This window comes from Dendrobates tinctorius, unplaced genomic scaffold, assembly GCF_039654945.1.
Source record: "Dendrobates tinctorius isolate UK_male_01 unplaced genomic scaffold, ASM3965494v1 ptg000211l, whole genome shotgun sequence".
Classification (NCBI taxonomy): Eukaryota; Metazoa; Chordata; class Amphibia; order Anura; family Dendrobatidae; genus Dendrobates; species Dendrobates tinctorius.
This window is the reverse complement of record NW_027361878.1, coordinates 15262245-15281559: the sequence shown is the minus strand read 5'-3', so window position 1 is coordinate 15281559 and position 19315 is coordinate 15262245. Positions and strand designations below refer to the sequence as shown.

The 19315-nt window shown below is 46.5% G+C and overlaps 1 protein-coding gene across 1 annotated transcript in view; it reads left to right on the top strand.

The window, feature by feature from the left end:
• LOC141058289 (solute carrier family 22 member 6-B-like) overlaps window positions 1-19315 on the top strand; it is a 107340-nt gene that overhangs the window by 2096 nt on the left and 85929 nt on the right. Inside the window, exon 2 of the mRNA XM_073554478.1 lies at window positions 121-224. Coding sequence (XP_073410579.1) covers window positions 121-224 — 104 coding nt within the window. The remainder of the gene's footprint in view (window positions 1-120; window positions 225-19315) is intronic.

The following is a 19315-nucleotide window of genomic DNA, read 5'->3' as shown; positions in this document are numbered from 1 at the left end:
TCAATCCTGGTCTGCCATGTTTCAATGGTGATGCATTTACCAAGAGAAGTTGCATAGGATCCAATAAAATGCAGCGTTAGTGCAAAACTAAGAATCTTCCCTCTTGTTCTCTTCAAACAGTGGGATTTGGTTTGCGAACGAGAATGGATGAAAGAACTGGCACAATCCACTTATATGGCAGGAGTGCTGGCGGGTGCAATGTTGTATGGACCTTTGGCAGACAGGTGAGGAGGCAATGACCGCAGAGTGTGACTTTAATAAATGATGGAACATTATAATGAGGTACATGACCTCACTCATTCATCTATATATAATTGCCTTAAATTGTCTGTCATCCACTTCCATCTGGATGTTCCCGAATCCCACAATCCACTGCACCGCAGCGGAAGTACGCCGACCTACATTTTGGTACACCCAAGTGATGCCGCCCGGATCCAGGACGCAACTGCGATCCAATCCCGAGCGCAGCTGCAATCTCGATGGCACTCGGATCCCGAACGCAGCTGCAATCCCAACCGCCCCTGGGATCCCAGCTGCCACTCGGATCCAGGACACCGCTGTGATCCCAGCTGCCGCTCAGATACAGGCTGCCGCTGCGATCCCGACCGGCGCTGCGATCTCGACCGCCGCTGGGATCCCGGCCGCTGCTTGGATTGAGGCCGCTGCTGCGATCATAAGGCTGTGAAGGGGGTATAATGAGAGGGTGTAATGAGGGGGGTAATGAGAGGGATGCCGCCGCAAGACCCCCGCCAGGACCCACTGCCTGACTACACGTGCCGGATCCTGCCGCTGCCTGCCAACCCACTTCCTTGCAGTCACAGCCGGCAGGAAAGACCGCGGCTTGAGGCCTGTGCTGGAGATTGGGTGCGGCCACCCTCTGGTGGCGCCGCACACCATCTCCAGCACAGATCGCAAAACACCGCCTTTCCTGGCGGCTGTGACCGCACGGAAGTGGGTGGACTGCCACAAAGCTGCCCCCATCATGATGTTACTGCCCTCCCGATGCGATAGCATCGGGCACACATCTAGAATTCAATAACCTGTTAAGAACAATATTAAAGAAGCTCTCCTCCTCCTTCCGTCAAAATGTTTGTCCTCGTAATACGTTGCAGACATCATATTATATAGCACTGTGTACTTACAATCAGGGCCGTATTTGCCACTAGGCACTTGAGGACAGGTGCTTAGGGCGGCAGGTTATTGGGGGTGGCGTCACCATGAAGAAAGATTAAAAAAATATATTACTCGGGATGGAAACCGCCATTTTTTTTTTTTTTTTTTTTTTTTGTGGGGGTGTTGTGGAGGGGTGTATGGGTGGAGGAGCACGAATCAGCTTCCTGCTCTGATGAAGGAAGAAAAATCCTATAGGTGAAGGACCTGTGATGACCTTATGCCCATGCACGCGACTTGTGGAGGAAGCCAAGCTTCAAATTACAACTTATTAAGGTACTGGTGACAGCCAGCTAATTAGGGAACAGGGCTACATCATGGGATCGCAAGCTGTGTGTGGGGGTGCAGGATACATATGGGGGAGCAGGATGCATATGCTGGTGCAGGCTATATGTAGGGGTACATATGTGGGTGCAGGGCACATATGGGGGTGCAGGGTAGATATGGAGGTACATGGGGGGTGCAAGTTACATACCTCCCAACTTTTGAAGAATAGAAAGAGGGACAGATCATGTGTAGCGCACCCTGGAAAACTGTGACCCCCCCCCCTTGTTCACACCCTAATCCACGCTCATTTACCATTTTTCACCCCTGGCAGGAGTAGTTGTCAGAGGGGAGCTCGCAGTGAGGGACATTCAGCAGACACTTGAGCCTGCAGGGAATAGACCCAAATCAAGGACTGTCTGCTGTATCCAAAACAGTTGGGACTAGAGATCAGATGGATTCTGGGGTCTCTGGTCTAGCGTTCAGGTCAGTGGTACCTGGTGGCTGGACGGGAGGCTGTGAATCTCTAACCTCTCGATGTCTTTTCGTTAGCCAGGGCTCGATGTCATCTGTGCATCCTGCTCATCTCTAGTTGGGACCTGTGGATTATTTTCTGTGCCTTCATTCACAGTCGGAGCCGCCAGAACTTTCTCATCTTTATATAGCGTCACTATACAACATTTGGCTTCTGGTGTCTGTAAGGCCGTGTTCACACGTTGCAGAAATACTATTTTATTTTCTTCAGGTGTCTGCACCAAACTACACAATACCAATCTTCTTCCCTTTATTTGATGCGTTTTTGGTGCAGATGTGAAGCCGCGTTTTTAACCCCTTTCTGCCATATGACGTACTATTCCGTCCATGGGACCCGGGCCCCTATGCCCATGGACTGGATAGTACGTCTAGCGCGATCAGCGGCGCTCACGGGAGGAGCGCCGCTGATTGCGGCCGGGTGTCAGTTGATTATCACAGCTGACACCCGGCACTATGTCAGGGGCGGTCACGGAAAGCCCCTGGCACACTGCGATCAAACACGATCGCAGTGTACCCGGGGGTTTAGGGAAGTATCGGCAGGGCGGGGGCTCCCTCCGTGCTTCCCTGAGACCCCCGCAGCAGCGCGATGTGCTGCGCTGCTGCGGGGGCCTCCTTCCTTGCAGGCCCCCGAATCCAAGATGGCGACGGGGGCCTGCAGGGAGCCAGCTTCCTCAGTGCCTGCAAAGCGCCGGCATGAGGAAGCCTCCAGCACTGCCTGTGTCAGATCACTGATCTATCACAGCGATCTGTGATGTGACAGATCAGCGATCAGTCACATGACAGTGATGTCCCCCCTGGGACAATGTAATAAAGTAAAAAAAAAAAGTAAAAATAATTTATAAAAAAAATTGCTAAATTAAAAAAAAAAAAAAAATTCCCTAATTCATTTTTTTGGAAATTAAAAACAAAACATTAAAAGTACACATATTTAGTATCGCCGCGTCCGTAACGACCCGCCCTATAAAACTGTCCCATTAGTTAACCCCTTTAGCGAACCCCTTAAAAAATAAAAGCAAAAAATAATGCTTTATTATCATACCGCCGAACAAAAAGTGCAATAACAAGCGATCAAAAAGGATATAAGTAATCATGGTACCGCTGAAAACGTCATCTTGTCCTGCAAAAAGCAAGCAGCCACACAGCGTCATCAGCGAAAAAATAAAGTTATAGCTCGCAGAATAAAGCGATGCAAAGATAATTTTTTTTTTTATATAAAATTGTTTTCATTCCATAAAAGCGCCAAAACATAAAAAAAAATATAAATGAGGTATCGCTGTAACCGTACTGACCCGAAGAATAAAACCGCTTTATCAATTTTACCGCAGGTGAAACGGTGTAAACGCACCCCCCCAAAAGAAATTCATGAAACGCTGGTTTTTGTTCATTCTGCGTCCCAAAAATCGGAATAAAAAGCGATCAAAAGATGTCACGTGACCAAAAATGGTACCAATAGAAATGTCAACTCGTCCCGCAAAAAATAAGACCTCATATGACTCGGTGCGTCAAAATATGGAAAAATTATAGCTCTCAAAATGTGGTGATGCAAAAACTATTTTTACAATAAAATGCGTCTTTTAGCGTGTGACAGCTGCCAAACATAAAAAACCGCCATAAATAGTAAATCAAACCCCCCCGTTATCACCCCCTTAGTTAGGGGAAAAATAATAAAATAAAAAAATTGTATTTATTTCCATTTTCCCATTAGGGTTAGGGGTGTGTTGGGGCTTCGGGTTGGAGTTAGAATTAGGGGTTTCCACTGTTTGGGCACATCAGGTGCTCTCCAAGCGCAACATGGTGTCTGATCTCAATTCCAGCCAGTTCTGCGTTGAAAAAGTCAAATGGTGGTCCTTCCCTTCCAAGCTCTGCCATGCGCCCAAACAGTGTTTTACCCCACATATGGGGTATCTGCCTACTCAGGACAAATTGCAAAACAACTTTTGGGGTCCAATTTCTCCTGTTACCCTTAGGAAAATAAAAAATTGGGAGCGAAAATATAATTTTTGTGGAAAAAAGATTTTTTTTTTTTTATTTTCACACCCGGGCGTTATAAACTTCTATGAAGCATTTGGGGGTTCAAGGTCCTCACCACACACCTAGATAAGTTCTGTGGGGGGTCTAGTGTCCAAAATGGGGTCACTTGTGGGGAGTTTCAATAGTTTAGGTACATCAGAGGCTCTCCAAATGCGACATGACACCCGCAGACCATTCCATCAAAGTCTGCATTCCAAAACGTCACTACTTCCCTTCCGAGCCCCGACGTGTGCCCATACAGTAGTTTTCTCCCACATATGAGGTATCAGCGTACTCAGAGCAAATTGGACAACAACTTTTGGGGTCCAATTTCTCCTGTTATCCTTGGGAAAATTAAAAAATTGGGGACTAAAGGATCATGTTTGTGGAAAAAATGATTTTTTTTTATTTTCACGCCCAGGCGTTATAAACTTCTGTGAAGCCCTTGGGGGTTCATAGTGCTCACCACATATCTAGATAAGTTCCTTGTGGGGTCTAGTTTCCAAAATGCGGTCACTTGTGGGGGGTTTCCACTGTTTTGGTACATCAGGGGCTCTCCAAACGTGACATGGCGTCCGATCTGAATTCCAGCCAAAAAAGTCAAATGGCACTGCTTTCCTTCCGAGCTCTGCCGTGCGCCCAAATAGTCGTTTACACCCACATATGGGGTGTCAGCATACTCAGGACAAATTGCACAATAACTTTTAGGGTCCTGTATAGACTGTAGGTGGCGCTAGTAACTGTAGAAAAAAGAGAGGAACACTTGCTGCAAATTAGGAACACACACCACCAATGTGATCAATAAAATATAAATAATTAAAATTTGCGCTTAATAATGAACCCCTTTTAGCTTGTAGTGAACTAAAAAAATACACACAAATGAATTGGATTGCTCCAAGTTAGGTAGTTATTACCTTAAGGTGTAATCTGAGCGAATATCTGGACTCCAGAGGACCAGTAAAGAGTGCTGTATGTTTTGATGTGAAGTCAGATTGAATGATGTTTGCCAGATAAACGTGGGTTAATACCACGGCTCTTCAGGAGTGCTGTCCCGGCCGGTGACAGACACTCCACGCTCCCCTCTTCCAGCGGCGTGCAGTGTGCACGATGTGAAGCTGTGGCGTGAGATGAGCCAACAGGACCTTCGTGATGTCACCGGTCACGTGATAGATTACAGGGAGCACAGTGGACCAATTCCTCTCCGACTAGTTTCGGAAAAAACACGGTTGAAGGAAAATCTCATTCGCTCATATTACACCTCATGGTAATAACTACCTAACTTGGAGCAATCCAATTAATTTGTGTATTTTTTAGTTCACTACAAGCTAAAAGGGGTTCATTATTAAGCGCAAATTTTAATTATTTAAATTTTAGTGTCCTGTTATCCTTGGGGGAAAATAAAAATTGGGGTTGAAAAGATCATTTTTTTTGTGGAAAAAATGATTTAATTGTACGGCTGTATGTTACAAACTTCTGTGAACCACTTGCAAAAGTCAAACGGCGCTCCTTCCTTTCTGAGCTCTGCCATGCGCCGAAACAGTGGTTCACCCCCACATATCAGATATCAGTGTACTCAGGAGAAGTTGTACAATAAGGCTATGTGCACACATAGTTTTCGGTGGTGCGGATTTTTCTGCGCGGATTTTAGAAAAACCGCAGGTCAAAAAGACCTGCAGTTTAGCCCTGCGGTTTCACACCTCTACAATGGAGGAGATGTGAAACCTCAGCAGATTCCGCACAAACAATTAACATGCTACGGATTGTAACCCGCAGCAAATCCGCAAGGAGAAAGCCGCAGCATGTGCACAGCATTTTTGGTTTTACCATTGGAAACAATGGTACTGTACAACGCATGTTGGTATAGACATAAATACCTAAATGTACCTAAAACATTATTATAATTCCTGTTCCCATTTCAAACATTGTGAACAATTACCATTAGAAAGCGAATCATATAGGAATATCTATTTCTCCAAATCAGATATATTTAAATTACATCCGCATATTTTACAGGTCAAAATGAACAATATATAGCACCCATGGAGTCCAGTAAAGTGTAATGCCTCATATTCCACAATATTACTGCATATTAAATACTCCCATGGTGCATTATTAATATGCCCTTATACTCATCTGATGTGTATTAGTCCTATACACTGATGCCTGTATATGCGTTCTTGTAATTGAACTCCATAAACTCCCCTGATGAGTCCTGAATAGATGAAACGCGTTGGGAGAACGGTGTTGGACTAAGGCAGTCCAGATGAATGCAGACATGAAGATATGTTAAGACTGGGGGCCTCTCTTACAAGAACGCATATACAGGCATCAGTGTATAGGACTAATACACATGAGATGAGTATAAGGGCATATTAATAATGCACCATGGGAGTATTTAATATGCAGTAATATTGTGGAATATGAGGCATTACACTTTACTGGACTCCATGGGTGCTATATATTGTTCATTTTGACCTGTAAAATATGCGGATGTAATTTAAATATATCTGATTTGGAGAAAAAGATATTCCTATATGATTCGCTTTCTAATGGTAATTGTTCACAATGTTTGAAATGGGAACAGGAATTATAATAATGTTTTAGGTACATAAGAAAACCTTAAAAAAAAGTGTCGCTGCATATGCTGAGATAATTTATGGCTAGTGCTCTGTATTACTAATACCTGGCCATATTTAGACACTAAAGAGAAGAAAAATAATCCGCCCATATCTGGACAATAGAAGGCGTCTCATTATAATTTGTTTTTATGGGCACGTTTGCACGGGCACTATCACGTTATTTTTGGGCATCCTAATTTGTAATACACAGTTTTTAATTTAAGATTAAAAGTTAAGTTTTAATATATATATTATATGTCTATACCAATTTGCTATTCACATCTTTGATCGGTATTGGTAAAGTAGACCCCCGCTTTTATATATACTGTACAACGCAGCAGAAACTGCTGCGGACCCGCAGGGCCAGAAACGCTGCGGATCCGCACCGTGTGCACATAGCCTAACTTTTGCAGTCCAATTTCTCCTGTTACCCTTGGTAAAATAAAAAAAAATTGGACCTGAACTAATTTTTTTGTGAAAAAAAGTTAAATGTTTTTTTTTTTTTTTAAACATTCAAAAAATTCCTGTGAAGCACCTGAAGGGTTAATAAACTTCTTGAATGTGGTTTTGAGCACCTTGAGGGGTGCAGTTTTTAGAATGGTGTCACTTTTGGGTATTTTCTATCATATAGACCCCTCAAAGTGACTTCAAATATGATGTGGTCCCTAAAAATAAAATGGTGTTGTAAAAATGAGAAATCGCTGGTCAACTTTTAACCCTTATAACTTCCTAACAAAAAAAAATTTTGGTTCTAAAATTGTGCTGATGTAAAGTAAACATGTGGGAAATGTTACTTATTAAGTTTCTTGTGTGCCATATCTCTGTGATTTAAGGGCATAAAAATTCAAAGTTGAAAAATTGCGACATTTTCGACAAATTTCCGTTTTTTTTTTTCTTTAACAAATAAACGCAAGTTATATGAAAATTTTACCACTAGTATGAAGTACATTATGTCTCGAGAAAACAATGTCAGAATCACCGGGATCCATGGAAGCTTCCCAGAGTTAATACCTCATAAAGAGACAGTGGTCAGAATTGTAAAAATTGGCCCGGTCATGAACGTGCAAACCACCCTTGGGGGTAAAGGGGTTAATGTGATTTTTTTTTTTTTTTTATAGTACAGAGAATCTTTGAAATCTGCAGTTTTTAAATGCGTTTAATTTAGGCTCCACATAGAAGAGAAGAGAAAAAAAAAATTACTAAAACCGAACAGTTCAGCCGCATCTTTAGTCCACAGGGAGCGCAGTTCTCATTAAATCACAGCCACTTTGTTTGGATAGTTAAACAACAGAATTTTTAAGATTTTCTTTTTTAGCTTTTATTTACTATTAAAACAGCGTTAAGAACTCTGCTTCATATCTGCCCCAAAATAGCATCAAATAAGATGGAGAATGCATAAAAGAAACACATAGTAACCGGGGAATGTTGTTATTGCATCATGTGGTGCAGACACCTGCAGCAAAAAACACAGCCTCAGCATTTTTTTTTTTTATGGGTTTAATAGAGAAAAAAATATCAATCGCGCCATTTGGGAAGGTATATTGAGATTGGGGACATTACTACAAAGATGGCGACATTGGTACAGGAAGAGAACCAGAATGTGGCATTAGTACAAGGGGACCAGGATAGGGACATTACTACAAGAGGATGACCAGGATAGGGACATTACACAAAAATGAGGCATTATTACAAGATGGGGGACTACGATATTTGCCAGAATTACGGGGCTAATTGTAAGACCATTTTACTGGATTTGGCCAATTGGGGGAAACAAAATTTAAAAAAAAAATAAATCAAAATAAAGCATGAAAAAATATTTTGTCACTAAAAATGCTATTTAATTTACTTCTTTAGTTTATATATTAAAGTGCACGTTTGTTATTGCTACATCCATAATGACCCAAGCTATAAAACCATCATAACACATATAATGAATGCCATTTTAAAAAAAACTAAAACAGCAAAAATGTAAAAAGAAAAAATTTTTTTTTTCAGTATGTGCCTTAAAACACACTGGTAGTTGCTACCTAACTGCATATTGTGGTTGACATTGATCTCTGCCAGAACAGAATGGTCACAGACAGCTCTTGCTGGTGATTCAGTGGCTTCTGCTGACGTCACGTTAACACAGCAGGGTCTCTTCTTCTGATTTGCTTTGTTGCAGCGTGACGCTGATTGACAGTTGGCTCCCCGATGTCTAACTGCTGTCAATCAGCATGACTTCAGCAGTTAATCCCCATCGGCCACAGCAACCCAGAAGAGAAAACTGCTCTGACATTGAGCAGCTGAATCGCCTTCAGGAGAGGTCAATGACCAATCTGTTTCAAAGCCTGGTAGAACAGTCAAGTAGTTAGCAATTACCTTCCAGTTTAGTTTTTAGGCCTATAGTAAAAGAAAAAGATAGAGCTGAGTATTTTCTTTTAGGGGGGAGGGGGTCTGATATATCTAGACACAAGTTGATGGTGGTGCACTTAACCTTTTGCCCTAGGTGAAGTAAAGCATAGCCACAGCTTTTATCAACTGGATTAAGATCTGGGAATTTAGAGTAAAGTCAATGCATTCTGAACTGTCATATTTCTCAAACCATGTTAGTGTTTTCACTCCAGTTTCACCCAGCACTCCCAAAATGGGCAGGGACATGATGTCACAGATCGTAACTGACACGAGAAATTTTACTCCAGACCCTGGCTAGAGTAAGATTTGTGGCAAGGTACATGGATGCGTGTACGATGCAGGTGGATAGGCGACCATGACACCGAACGCTTTACTTAGTTGAGATCAGGGAAATTACAGTAAATATAGGCATTGCTAATTTCACCTTCTCCCCAGCTAATTCTTCTCTTTCCCATTAGATCTGATATCATGGGATAGAGAACTAACTTGCTGAATCATAAACTCTATGTAGAAACGGGTCGCCCGCCAGGGCCGTGGGGTACTCTGAGCAGGGCCCGTTGATTTCAATGGGAAGTGTCACTGTGGCTGTGACCCGGTCCGTGACCCTGGGCGTCCATGTAAAAAAAGATAGTGTGGCTGATGATTAAAGTTTATAAGTGGATGATTCGTGCCACCTGTGGTGTTCGGCAATGAAGATGTTATGCCGACGCTGCTGACAGATCCTCTGGGACAGATGGTGTGGTGCAGCAATGATGTTGTGGCCCTCCACAGGTAGGGCTGTAGTCCCAGGGCAGTGTAGATGGAGAGGTAGTGAGGAGAGTGTAATGGTGCAGTGTTAAGCACAGAGATGTAGCCGTGCTGAGTGGGTTGGCGCAGGAATAAGCGGAGGACACCAGGGCATGTAGTTCCAAAGCTTTGCTCAGTCTGTTGTGCATACAGGTGCCCGCCTCAGTGCTGTGTCTTCCAGGTCAGGGGCTCAGCCAACCTCCAGGCAAGATGAAGTACTCCGTTCCAACACTCCGCCAACATATGCCTTCTCTGAACGTCTCCTTTCTAGTGCTTGTAATGAAGTACTTGTGGTTGTGTGTTTAAACCCAAGTTCCTCCTTTAAAATGTTCTTTGAACTCTACTTGTACGGCAGACAGCTGTAGCCTGCTTCGGGGACTCCGTGCTACCAAGTCCCGGCTCACTCACGTTGCTGTTGTGCCCCCAAGTCTGGTGTGGGAATAAAGTGGTGACAACTTCTATTCCTCCGGTGTCTGCTGCAGGACCATTAGCATCCATACAACCTCGGGGACCGGACCCCGGCCATGCGCTTAGAACTTGAGGAAGGCCTCTGCTCTAACCCTAGTCCTTAGTTCACTTCTCCTTACGTTCCGTACAAATCTTTCTTCCTTATGGAGAATCAGGCTTTTGTAAAAGCTCCCCACGGGTGAAGCTGTAGTCCCAGGGCAGTGTAGATGTAGTTGGCACGGGGATGTAGCAGTGCCAGAAGGGTAGGAAGCAGACAAAGACACAGCAGGGTGCAATTTCTGTACCTTTACTTGATAAATGCAGTCCAGGGTCCTGATTACAGATGGTACCAGAGCAGGCTAGCCTGGAAGCAGCTCAGGATTCTCTCTCAGCAGATGGGCTGTGCAGTCTCCTTCCCTAGTGCTTATTTGAGTGAAGTACTCCCAGTACTGAGTTACACTGAAGTTCCTCCTAATTCTCTTCTGCTAGCACTCCTCGTATGGCAGACAGCTGTAGCCGCTATTCCTCTCTTGCCTCATTCTGTGCTGTTGTGCCTCCGAGTCTTAGATGGGGGTAGGGCATTTACAGCCTCCTACTCCTCTGTTGTCTGTTGCAGGACCATTAGTATCCGTACAACCGTGGAGACCAGGCTCCAGTTCATGCGCTCTCACTGGGAGGGAGCTCTCTCTTTCCTTAGCTCAACCTCCAGCTTCTCTCCACACGTCTACACACGTGGCCCTCCTCACACTAACTGACCACTCCTTCCTCTTGGCCTTCAGAGAGCACTCCTCCCTCCAATTCCGGTTCAGAGTCCCCCATGCTGACCTGGAGTGGAACTGTGTTGCATGTATAGGTTAACTGCGAGAGAGATCCTTCACTGCTTCCAAGCCTGGCATTACCCTCCCTGGAGGAAGGCAAAGCCACTGTGGCGGCCATACTCCTGGGGGCGCCACATTTTCTATATCTCTTTCCAGTGCCAGCAGCTCCAGGTCACCGGAGACTGCTGCAGCACCTCCCTCCATCCATCCCACTCGGGGGATCTCCTCTCACAGACTGACCTCGTCAGACTCCTGTGACAAACTGACTGAATTCTCAACTCATCCCGCTCTTTTAGTGCAGACTAAACTCCACCCGCCTCCCAGCACGCTTCGTGTTCCAAGCAGGGAGCCACCAAAGGGTGCTTTGCTGCACTACTGTGTTGTGTGGGATGTGGGTGTTGGAGCGTGGTCAGGAGTCTCCACCTTACCTGAATGGTGGGGTACCACACCTCAGGAGGAGGTGCAGTACCTCTGTGGCGACTGAACCCTCAGGGGCACCACATAAACAGGAAGTCAATTTTTTTTCTGCTGCAAAACTCCCTGAGAGGGGGAGGAGGGAGCAGCCGGGTAAGGGGTTGAAGCGGGGAATGATAAATACAGGGAAAAGAGACTTCCTGTTTCTATATAGAGCAGAAAGAGAAGAATTAGCTGGGTAGAAGGGCAAAATGAGCAATTGTAAGAACACTGTGCTGTATAATATGATGATTGAAATATACTAAGGGGATACAAACTTTGATGGGAGGAAGAGGGCTTCTTTAACTGTAAAAGCTGTTTCACACTATACATTATGCATATGTGTGTACAGCAGTGTGGCCATGCCTAATCTTTATTCTATGTACAAGTCGTTTTTTGAGCTCTTTTTATGCACCAAGGTTCTAATTTGGCTGTTACTGATATTGGCGTAATTTCTGCTCACTCTTCAGTCCCCGGTGATATCCATTGTTGCAGTTTTATTTTTATTTTTTCTAGTATAAGCACATTTTGACTGTTTCCATTTATTATACTTTATTCATGTTTCATATTGGGTTCCTTGTATTTTGCGCTTCTAATCACACTTTTCAATAATGTTCTTATTAGGTTTGGTAATTATTTTTTTTTTTTTTTTGAGTCTACAAAATAGAAATATCTAAAATAACATTAGTGTAATAGAAAAATGCACATTCAGTCATCTAAATTCGGGCTAAGTATTCTGCGTCCACTGGGTATTTTGCACAAGGCCTCCTGCTCCATAATCAATTCATCTCTCCATTTTCCACCCATGTCAGCATGTTCACAGACAGCTCGGATGGGAGCCGCCTTAGAAGAGCCGTCACACTCCGCACAAATAGATAAAACTGCGAGAGCTGAATGTGACTGGAGAGAACTAGCTTGATTTAAAGATTATTTATTTATTTTTTCTTTATAGCACACAGCTTATAAAGGTAGAATCTAAAGACGGCCTGTTAGCTCTGATATTTCTAGTTTCGTTAGTTAATACTTGTATCTCCTAAATTAAAACAAAAATTCTATTATTTCTCTGCAGATGGAGCTGTATGGCAGCTTTTTTTTGCAGGGCACAATGATGAATTCAGATATATACCATTTTTATTTACATTTTACTTTTTGATTGTGTTTTATTCCACTTTTTGTTCGGCATAATGAAAAAGCAGTTTTTTGCCATTTTTTTAAATAAAATTTACAGTGTTCACTGAAGGGATTAAATAGCGGGAGTTTTATAGGCCGGGTTGTTCTGGACATGGCAATGCCAAATATGCGTGTTTGGGTTTTTTTATTTTACATAAATATAGTATTTATCGGTACAACTTTTTCTGATTTTCCTTTTCTTTATTTTCAATTGTTAGTTTGTTTTTTTTTCCTTAGTCACACTATGGGACTTTAACTTTTATTACTCTGTTCACTGTATAATGCATTGCAATTGTCATGGTCTGCTGAGTTTCTGGGATTAGATGGTTTTAGGGTTAACCTGATAAGTTTTTCCTTTTTTTTCTTCTGAACTATCATTCATCCCTGTCCTACCCCGTCCACTCCCCTTCCCGTCCTTTGTCCTATTATATCCCTCCGTGCTCTGCTACTCCCTACGTGGAGTAATTTTGTTAACAGTATCTTATTAACTCTTGATCTGTCTCCTGTCCGTGACGACATCTGAAGTTCCTGCAGTTTCCACATACATAGTTAATTAGCCCCTTCACAACTTTTGAGGTAACCGTATGTCATGAACTGGAAGAGGTTCCTGCAAAATAAAGTACCTGCACATCATGGTGATCATGCGGGCACATAAGCTGCGTCAGTACAATCCTCACCAGGAGCTCAGGTTAAGGCTGGGATCACACATGCGAGAAACCCGGACGAGTTTCGCATGTTAATACCCAGCACTGTCGCCGGCACTCAGGAGCGGAGCATGCAGCTGCATGTATTGCTATGCGGCCACATGCTCCGATACAAGTGCTGGCGGCAGTGCCGGGTATAAACATGCAAGAGTCGTATGAGTTTCTTGCATGTATCATCCCGGCCTAAGTGATAGCCTATCTCTGGCTGTTACAGACAGGAGCGGTGCCACTCCCAGCTGTTTCACCCCTAAATGCCATGATCAGTAGCGATCACAGTATTTAGAAAGCTGAGAGTGGGATCCCTCTCCAATTAATCTACACACTTGCACCACAATCATGGTCTGCTGATGGTAGTCATAGCAACTAGAGGTCAAATGGCAACCTCCTGGACTGTCAGCTATGATGGCCTGTTAGATCATGCAAGGAGCATGGTCTAAAAGGCGTTCTGCCAGTGTCACATTGACAGGTGTAATGCATTGCAGTACTGGTGCATTGCTGTCGGAAACACTGTACTGCACTTGCTCACTGAGCCAGTGCGCGTGTCCTGAGTAAACCAAACTGTGCCCAAAGATGCCTGTGGAGCAGGGCAGCAGCGGTGAAGATGCGTGCTTCAGACAAACAGGACCTGAAGCACGTGACTGCTGGAGGTGTGGCCTAAGCTCCAGAGAGCTAGGAGCTGTAGGAAAGCTCCTAGAAGGGTAACTACAGGACAAAGAAACCAAGGGGCATAGACAGGGACGTAATCAAGATCAGGCCGGGGTCAAAGCACAAGATAGCACGACAGCACCAAAGGTTTAGACAGAATGGATAGTCAGGACGTAGCCAAGGGATCATACACAGAGAGGGCAGCACAGTACAAGAGAAGCAGGCAGAGGGTAGTCAGGACATAGCCAAGGGGGTCATACACAGAGAAGGCAGCACAGTACAAAAGGGGCAGGCAAAACTTGTAACAGGGACACAGCCAAATCAGGACCAGACAGACGTAACGTAGCACAGGCACAAAGCACTGGCACAGGCACAACAGGGTCAAACGCACTCGGCCAAGGGTCAGAGTATAAGCGACAGGGAATGGCCCCACAATGAGGCTATAAGAAGCCTCCCAGAGTGAGGCCACCCAGTCTGTAGTCCTCTTCTTTGCAGCATCTCGGTACTCCAACGGTGGCACCAGTAACAGCGGCATGTGACGTCCAGGAGATGTCTGTAGAGGTCCAGGTTCCAATCCACGGGGCAGGAGAACAGTCTCTGAAGGGTGCAGGAAGCTTCTGTACACAGGAACTCCACACACTCTGCTATTCCAGTGGAAGTTACCACCGGAGTGCACAAGTCCTTAGTAGTGAGGCCCAGAAGCTCTCAAATTCTAACCACTGGAGAAATCAGGTCACACATGTCTGGGTCGCTATTAACTAACACAGTCACGGTGTAACTTACGGCAATGACTACCGGTCCCTTTCAAGCAGTACGTGCGTGGCACTCACTTTCCTGGAGCGTCTGTCACCTGACGTTATGGAGGTAACCGGGCATGCACTGTACATCTTCTCTTGTTCTTGCTATTGGCGGCGGTGACGGAGGTAGCGGATATGCATGGCGTAGGTGCTCCCCGGGCGGAGCACTCCTCTCACTCAATGCTGCAGCAGCCGACTCTGCTCTGCTGTGCGTGCATGGCTCTGAACGACCCTGTTCTACATGGCTCTGCTCTACACAGCTCTCTGCAGGCGACGGGCTATCTTTCTATGCGGCCTGTCGCAGCGCCGGTACTCTGAGGGAAGGGGAGGCAGACTGTGCCGCTCTCAGCGCTGCTCTGCGTTCGTGTCAAACTGTCCTGCATGTGGGTCGCCCTCCCAGGGCTGTGGGGTACTCTGTACCGGGCCAGTGTCAGGGGGAATGTGTCAGAGCGGCGGTAACCCGGTCCGTGGCCCTGGGCGCCCAAATCAATGGTGGTTTGTGATATAGTTTGATAGTTCGTGACGCCACCTGTGGTGTTTGGCAAGCAAGATGTTAAGCCAACGCTGCATGCAGATCCTCTGGGGCTGATGGTGTGTTGCAGCATAGATGGTGTAGCTCCCCACAGGTGAAGCTGTAACCCCAGGGCAGTGTATAGGCGCAGGCGGGGTGAGGAATGTTGGTACCCAGATGTAGCAGTGCTGACGGTGTTGGCGCACAAATGAATGGAAGACACCAGGGCTTGCGGTTCCAAAGTTTTACTCACAGTTCATGGCACACACTGGTGCCTGCCTCCGTGCCGTGTCCTCCGGGGCAGAGACTCGATCAACCTCCCGGGCAAGTCAGGATTCTCCTCTCCAACACCCCGCCAACATGTACCTCTCCTGAACGACTCCTCTATTGCGCCTTAAGGTGTGAAGAGCTCCAGTACCGTGGTACTCTGAAGTTCCTCCTGTCAGATGTTCCTAACAACTCTACTTGTATGACAGACAGCTGTAGCCTCTCTCGGGGACTCCCTTCTCCGGAGTCCTGGCTCTCTATTCAGTTGCTGTTGTGCCCCAAGTCTTAGATGGGAGTAGTGCATTTACAGCCAACTACTCCACCAGAACCATAAGTGTCCATACAACCTCGGGGACCGGGCCCCGGCCTTGCGCTGAGAACCTATAGGCAGGGTTCCTCTTCCAACCCACACCTCCTCTCTGTTCTCCTACTCCTTCGTTCCGCACTGTTCCTTCTCTCTCTTATGGAAGCTTAGGTTGCAGTTCTACATCTTTATCCTTCTGTCCCGTGCCAGCTGGCTCGGGTCACTGAGGCAGCTGCAGCACTCCTTCCTCCATCCCTTCTTCCTGGGATCCCCACTCCTCCCAAGTGGCTTCCTTCCTCTCTGACCCTCTGTCAGACTGCACCTCCAGATTCATCCTGTAATTCTAAACCTTCCCAACTTTTTATATATCTCAACTCCACCCACCTCCCAACACATCTCGTGTTACGAAGCAAGGACCCACAAAAGGTGCTCTGCTACCCTCTAAGCATAGAGCCGCAATGTGGTCCTGCTGAACTATCCTGTGTGGGGTGCAGGTGTTGGAGTGTGGAAAGGAGTTCCCAACTTACCTAGGTGGTGGGGCACTACACCTTAGGAGAAGGTGCAGTACCTCTGTGGCGACTGAGCCTCAGGGGCGCCACACATGCATGCTTTTTGCTTTTATACATCTGCTGCGTGTGCTTTTCCCCACTCATTCTCCACCCTCCTTTGTCAACAGGAAGCTCCGTCTCACTGATGCTTCCCTCATGCAGCAAGGGAAGCTCCGCCTCTCTCAGGCTTCCCTTCAGAAATAGAGCATGCAGCCCTTTCGGTTTCGGACCTGGCATATCTCCTTACATGTATTCCAGGAAAACTTTTCACCATCCGTGCATATCATTCAAAAGTTTCTATAACATTTTCCTGAGAGCGCAAATGGGTCGCCCTCCCAGGGCTGTGGGTTACTCGGTACCGGGCCCGATGAGCCTCAATGGGAGATGTCATGGCAGCTGGGACCTGGCCCGTGGCCCTGGGCGCCCATTGTAAAAGGGGAAATGTTCAGTGTGCTTATGATGATTAGAATGAATGAGTCGTGACGCCACCTGTGGTGTTCGGCAATGAAGATGTCAAGCCGACTCTGCAGACAGATCCTCCGGGGCAGATGGTGTGGCGCAGCAGCAATGTTATAGCCCTCCACAGGCAGGGCTGCAGTCCCAGGGCAATGTAGGTGAAGTGACACTTAGATGGTGTAGTGTCGGGCGCAGTGGATGTAGCAGTGCCGGGCAGGTTGACACAGGAATAAGTGGAGGACAGCAGGGCATGAAGTTCCAAAGCTTTACTCAGTCTGTTGTGGCACAAGAGCCCGCATCTGGGTCGCCCTCACACCCAGGGCTGTGGGGTACTCGGTACCGGGCCCGATGGTCCTCAATGGGAGATGTCACGGTAGCTGGAACGTGGCCCTGGGCACCCATTGTAAATGTTCAGTGTCAATGTGTAAGTCATGACGCCACCTGTGGTGTTCGGCAATGAAGATGTAAGCCGACGCTGCAGACAGATCCTCTGGGACAGATGGTGTGGTGCAGCAGTGATGTTATAGCCCTCCACAGGTAGGGCTGTAGTCCCAGGGCAGAGTAGGTGAAGTGACACGTAGATGGTGTAGTGTCAGGCGCAAGGGATGCAGCGGTGCTGGGCAGGTTGGCGCAGGAATAAGTGGAGGACGCCAGGTCATGTAGTTCCAAAGCTTTACTCAGTCTGTTGTGCAAACAGGTGCCTGCCTCTGTGCCGTGTCCTCCGGGTCAGGGACTCAGTCAACCTCCAGGCCAGATGGAATACTCCTTTCCAACACTTCGCCAACATATGTGCCTTTTCTGAACGTCTCCTCTTATAGCGCCTTTGAGTGAAGTACTCCTAGTACTGAGTTACACTGGAGCTCCTCCTGTCCGATGTTCTTATGAACCCTACTTGTACGGCAGACAGCTGTAGCCTGCTTCGAGGACTTCTTGCTACTAAGTACCGGCTCACTATCCAGTTGCTGTTGTGCCCCCAAGTCTTGTGTGGGAATAAAGTGGTCACTACTTCTATTCCTCCGGTGTCTGCTGCAGGACCATTAGTATCCATACAACCTCGGGGACCGGGCCCCGGCCTTGCGCTTGGAACTTCTAGGAAGGGTTCTCTTCTAACCCACGTCCTCTGTTCTCCTTTACTCCTCACGTTCCATACTAATCCTTTCTTTCTATGGAGAATCAGGCTTTCAGTCTATGTTGCTCTCTCTCTTCCTTTCCCGTGCCAGCAGACCGAGGTCACTGGGATCTGCTGCAGCACTTCCATCCATCTATCCCTCTCTCCGGGGATCTTCTTATCTCCAGCTCTTTAATCAACTTACTCCCTCAACTAACTGTTGTCCTAAACTCTTCCCGCTCTTTGTAATGTCATCTAACTCCTCCCACCTCCCAGCACGTTTCGTATTCCAAGAAGGGAGCCGCCGAAGGTGCTTTGCTACACTACTTTGTGGTGTGGGGTGCAGGTGTTGGAACGTGGTTGGGAGTCTCCACCTTACCAGGATGGTGGGATACCACACCTCAGGAGGAGGTGCAGTACCTCTGTGGCGACTGAACCTCAGGGGCGCCACATATCCGTGCCGTGTCCTCCAGGTCAGGAGCTCAGTGAACTTCCAGGCAAGATGAAGTACTCCTTTCCAACACTCCGAAAACATATGTGCCTTTTCTGAACATCTCCCTCTTAGCGCCTTTAGTGAAGTACTCGCAGTACTGAGTTACACTGGAGTTCCTCCTGTCAGATGTTCCTATGAACTCTACTTGTACGGCAGACAGCTGTAGCCTGCTTCGGGGACTCTTTGCTACCAAGTCCCGGCTCACTATCGTTGCTGTTGTGCCCCCAAGTCTTGTGTGGAAATAGTGGTGACAACTTCTATTCCTCCGGTGTCTGTCGTAGGACCATTAGTATCCAAACAACCTCGGGGACTGGACCCCGGCCTTGCGCTTAGAACTTGGGAAGGGTTCTCCTCTAACCCTCAGTCTTAGTTCTCTTCTTCTCCTCACATTCCGTACTAATCAGTCTTTCTTATGGAGAATTAGGCTTTCTTAATGTCTCTTTCCTGTGCCAGCAGACCTAGGTCACTGAGGTCTGCTGCAGCACTTCCTTCAATCCATCCCTCTCAGGGGAGTTTCTCTCACAGACTGACCTCGTCAGACTCCTGTGACAAACTGATTGAATCCTAAACTCTTCCCGCTCTTTTGATGCAAAACTAAACTCCACCCGCCTCCCAGCACGCTTCGTGTTCCAAGCAGGGAGCCACCAAAGGGTGCTTTGCTACACCACTATGTTGTGTGGGATGCAGGTGTTGGAGCGTGGTCAGGCGTCTCCACCTTTCCTGGATGGTGGGGTACCACACCTCAGGAGGAGGTGCAGTACCTCTGTGGCGACTGAACCCTCAGGGGTGCCACACAAACCTTTTCAATGGCCTTTCTG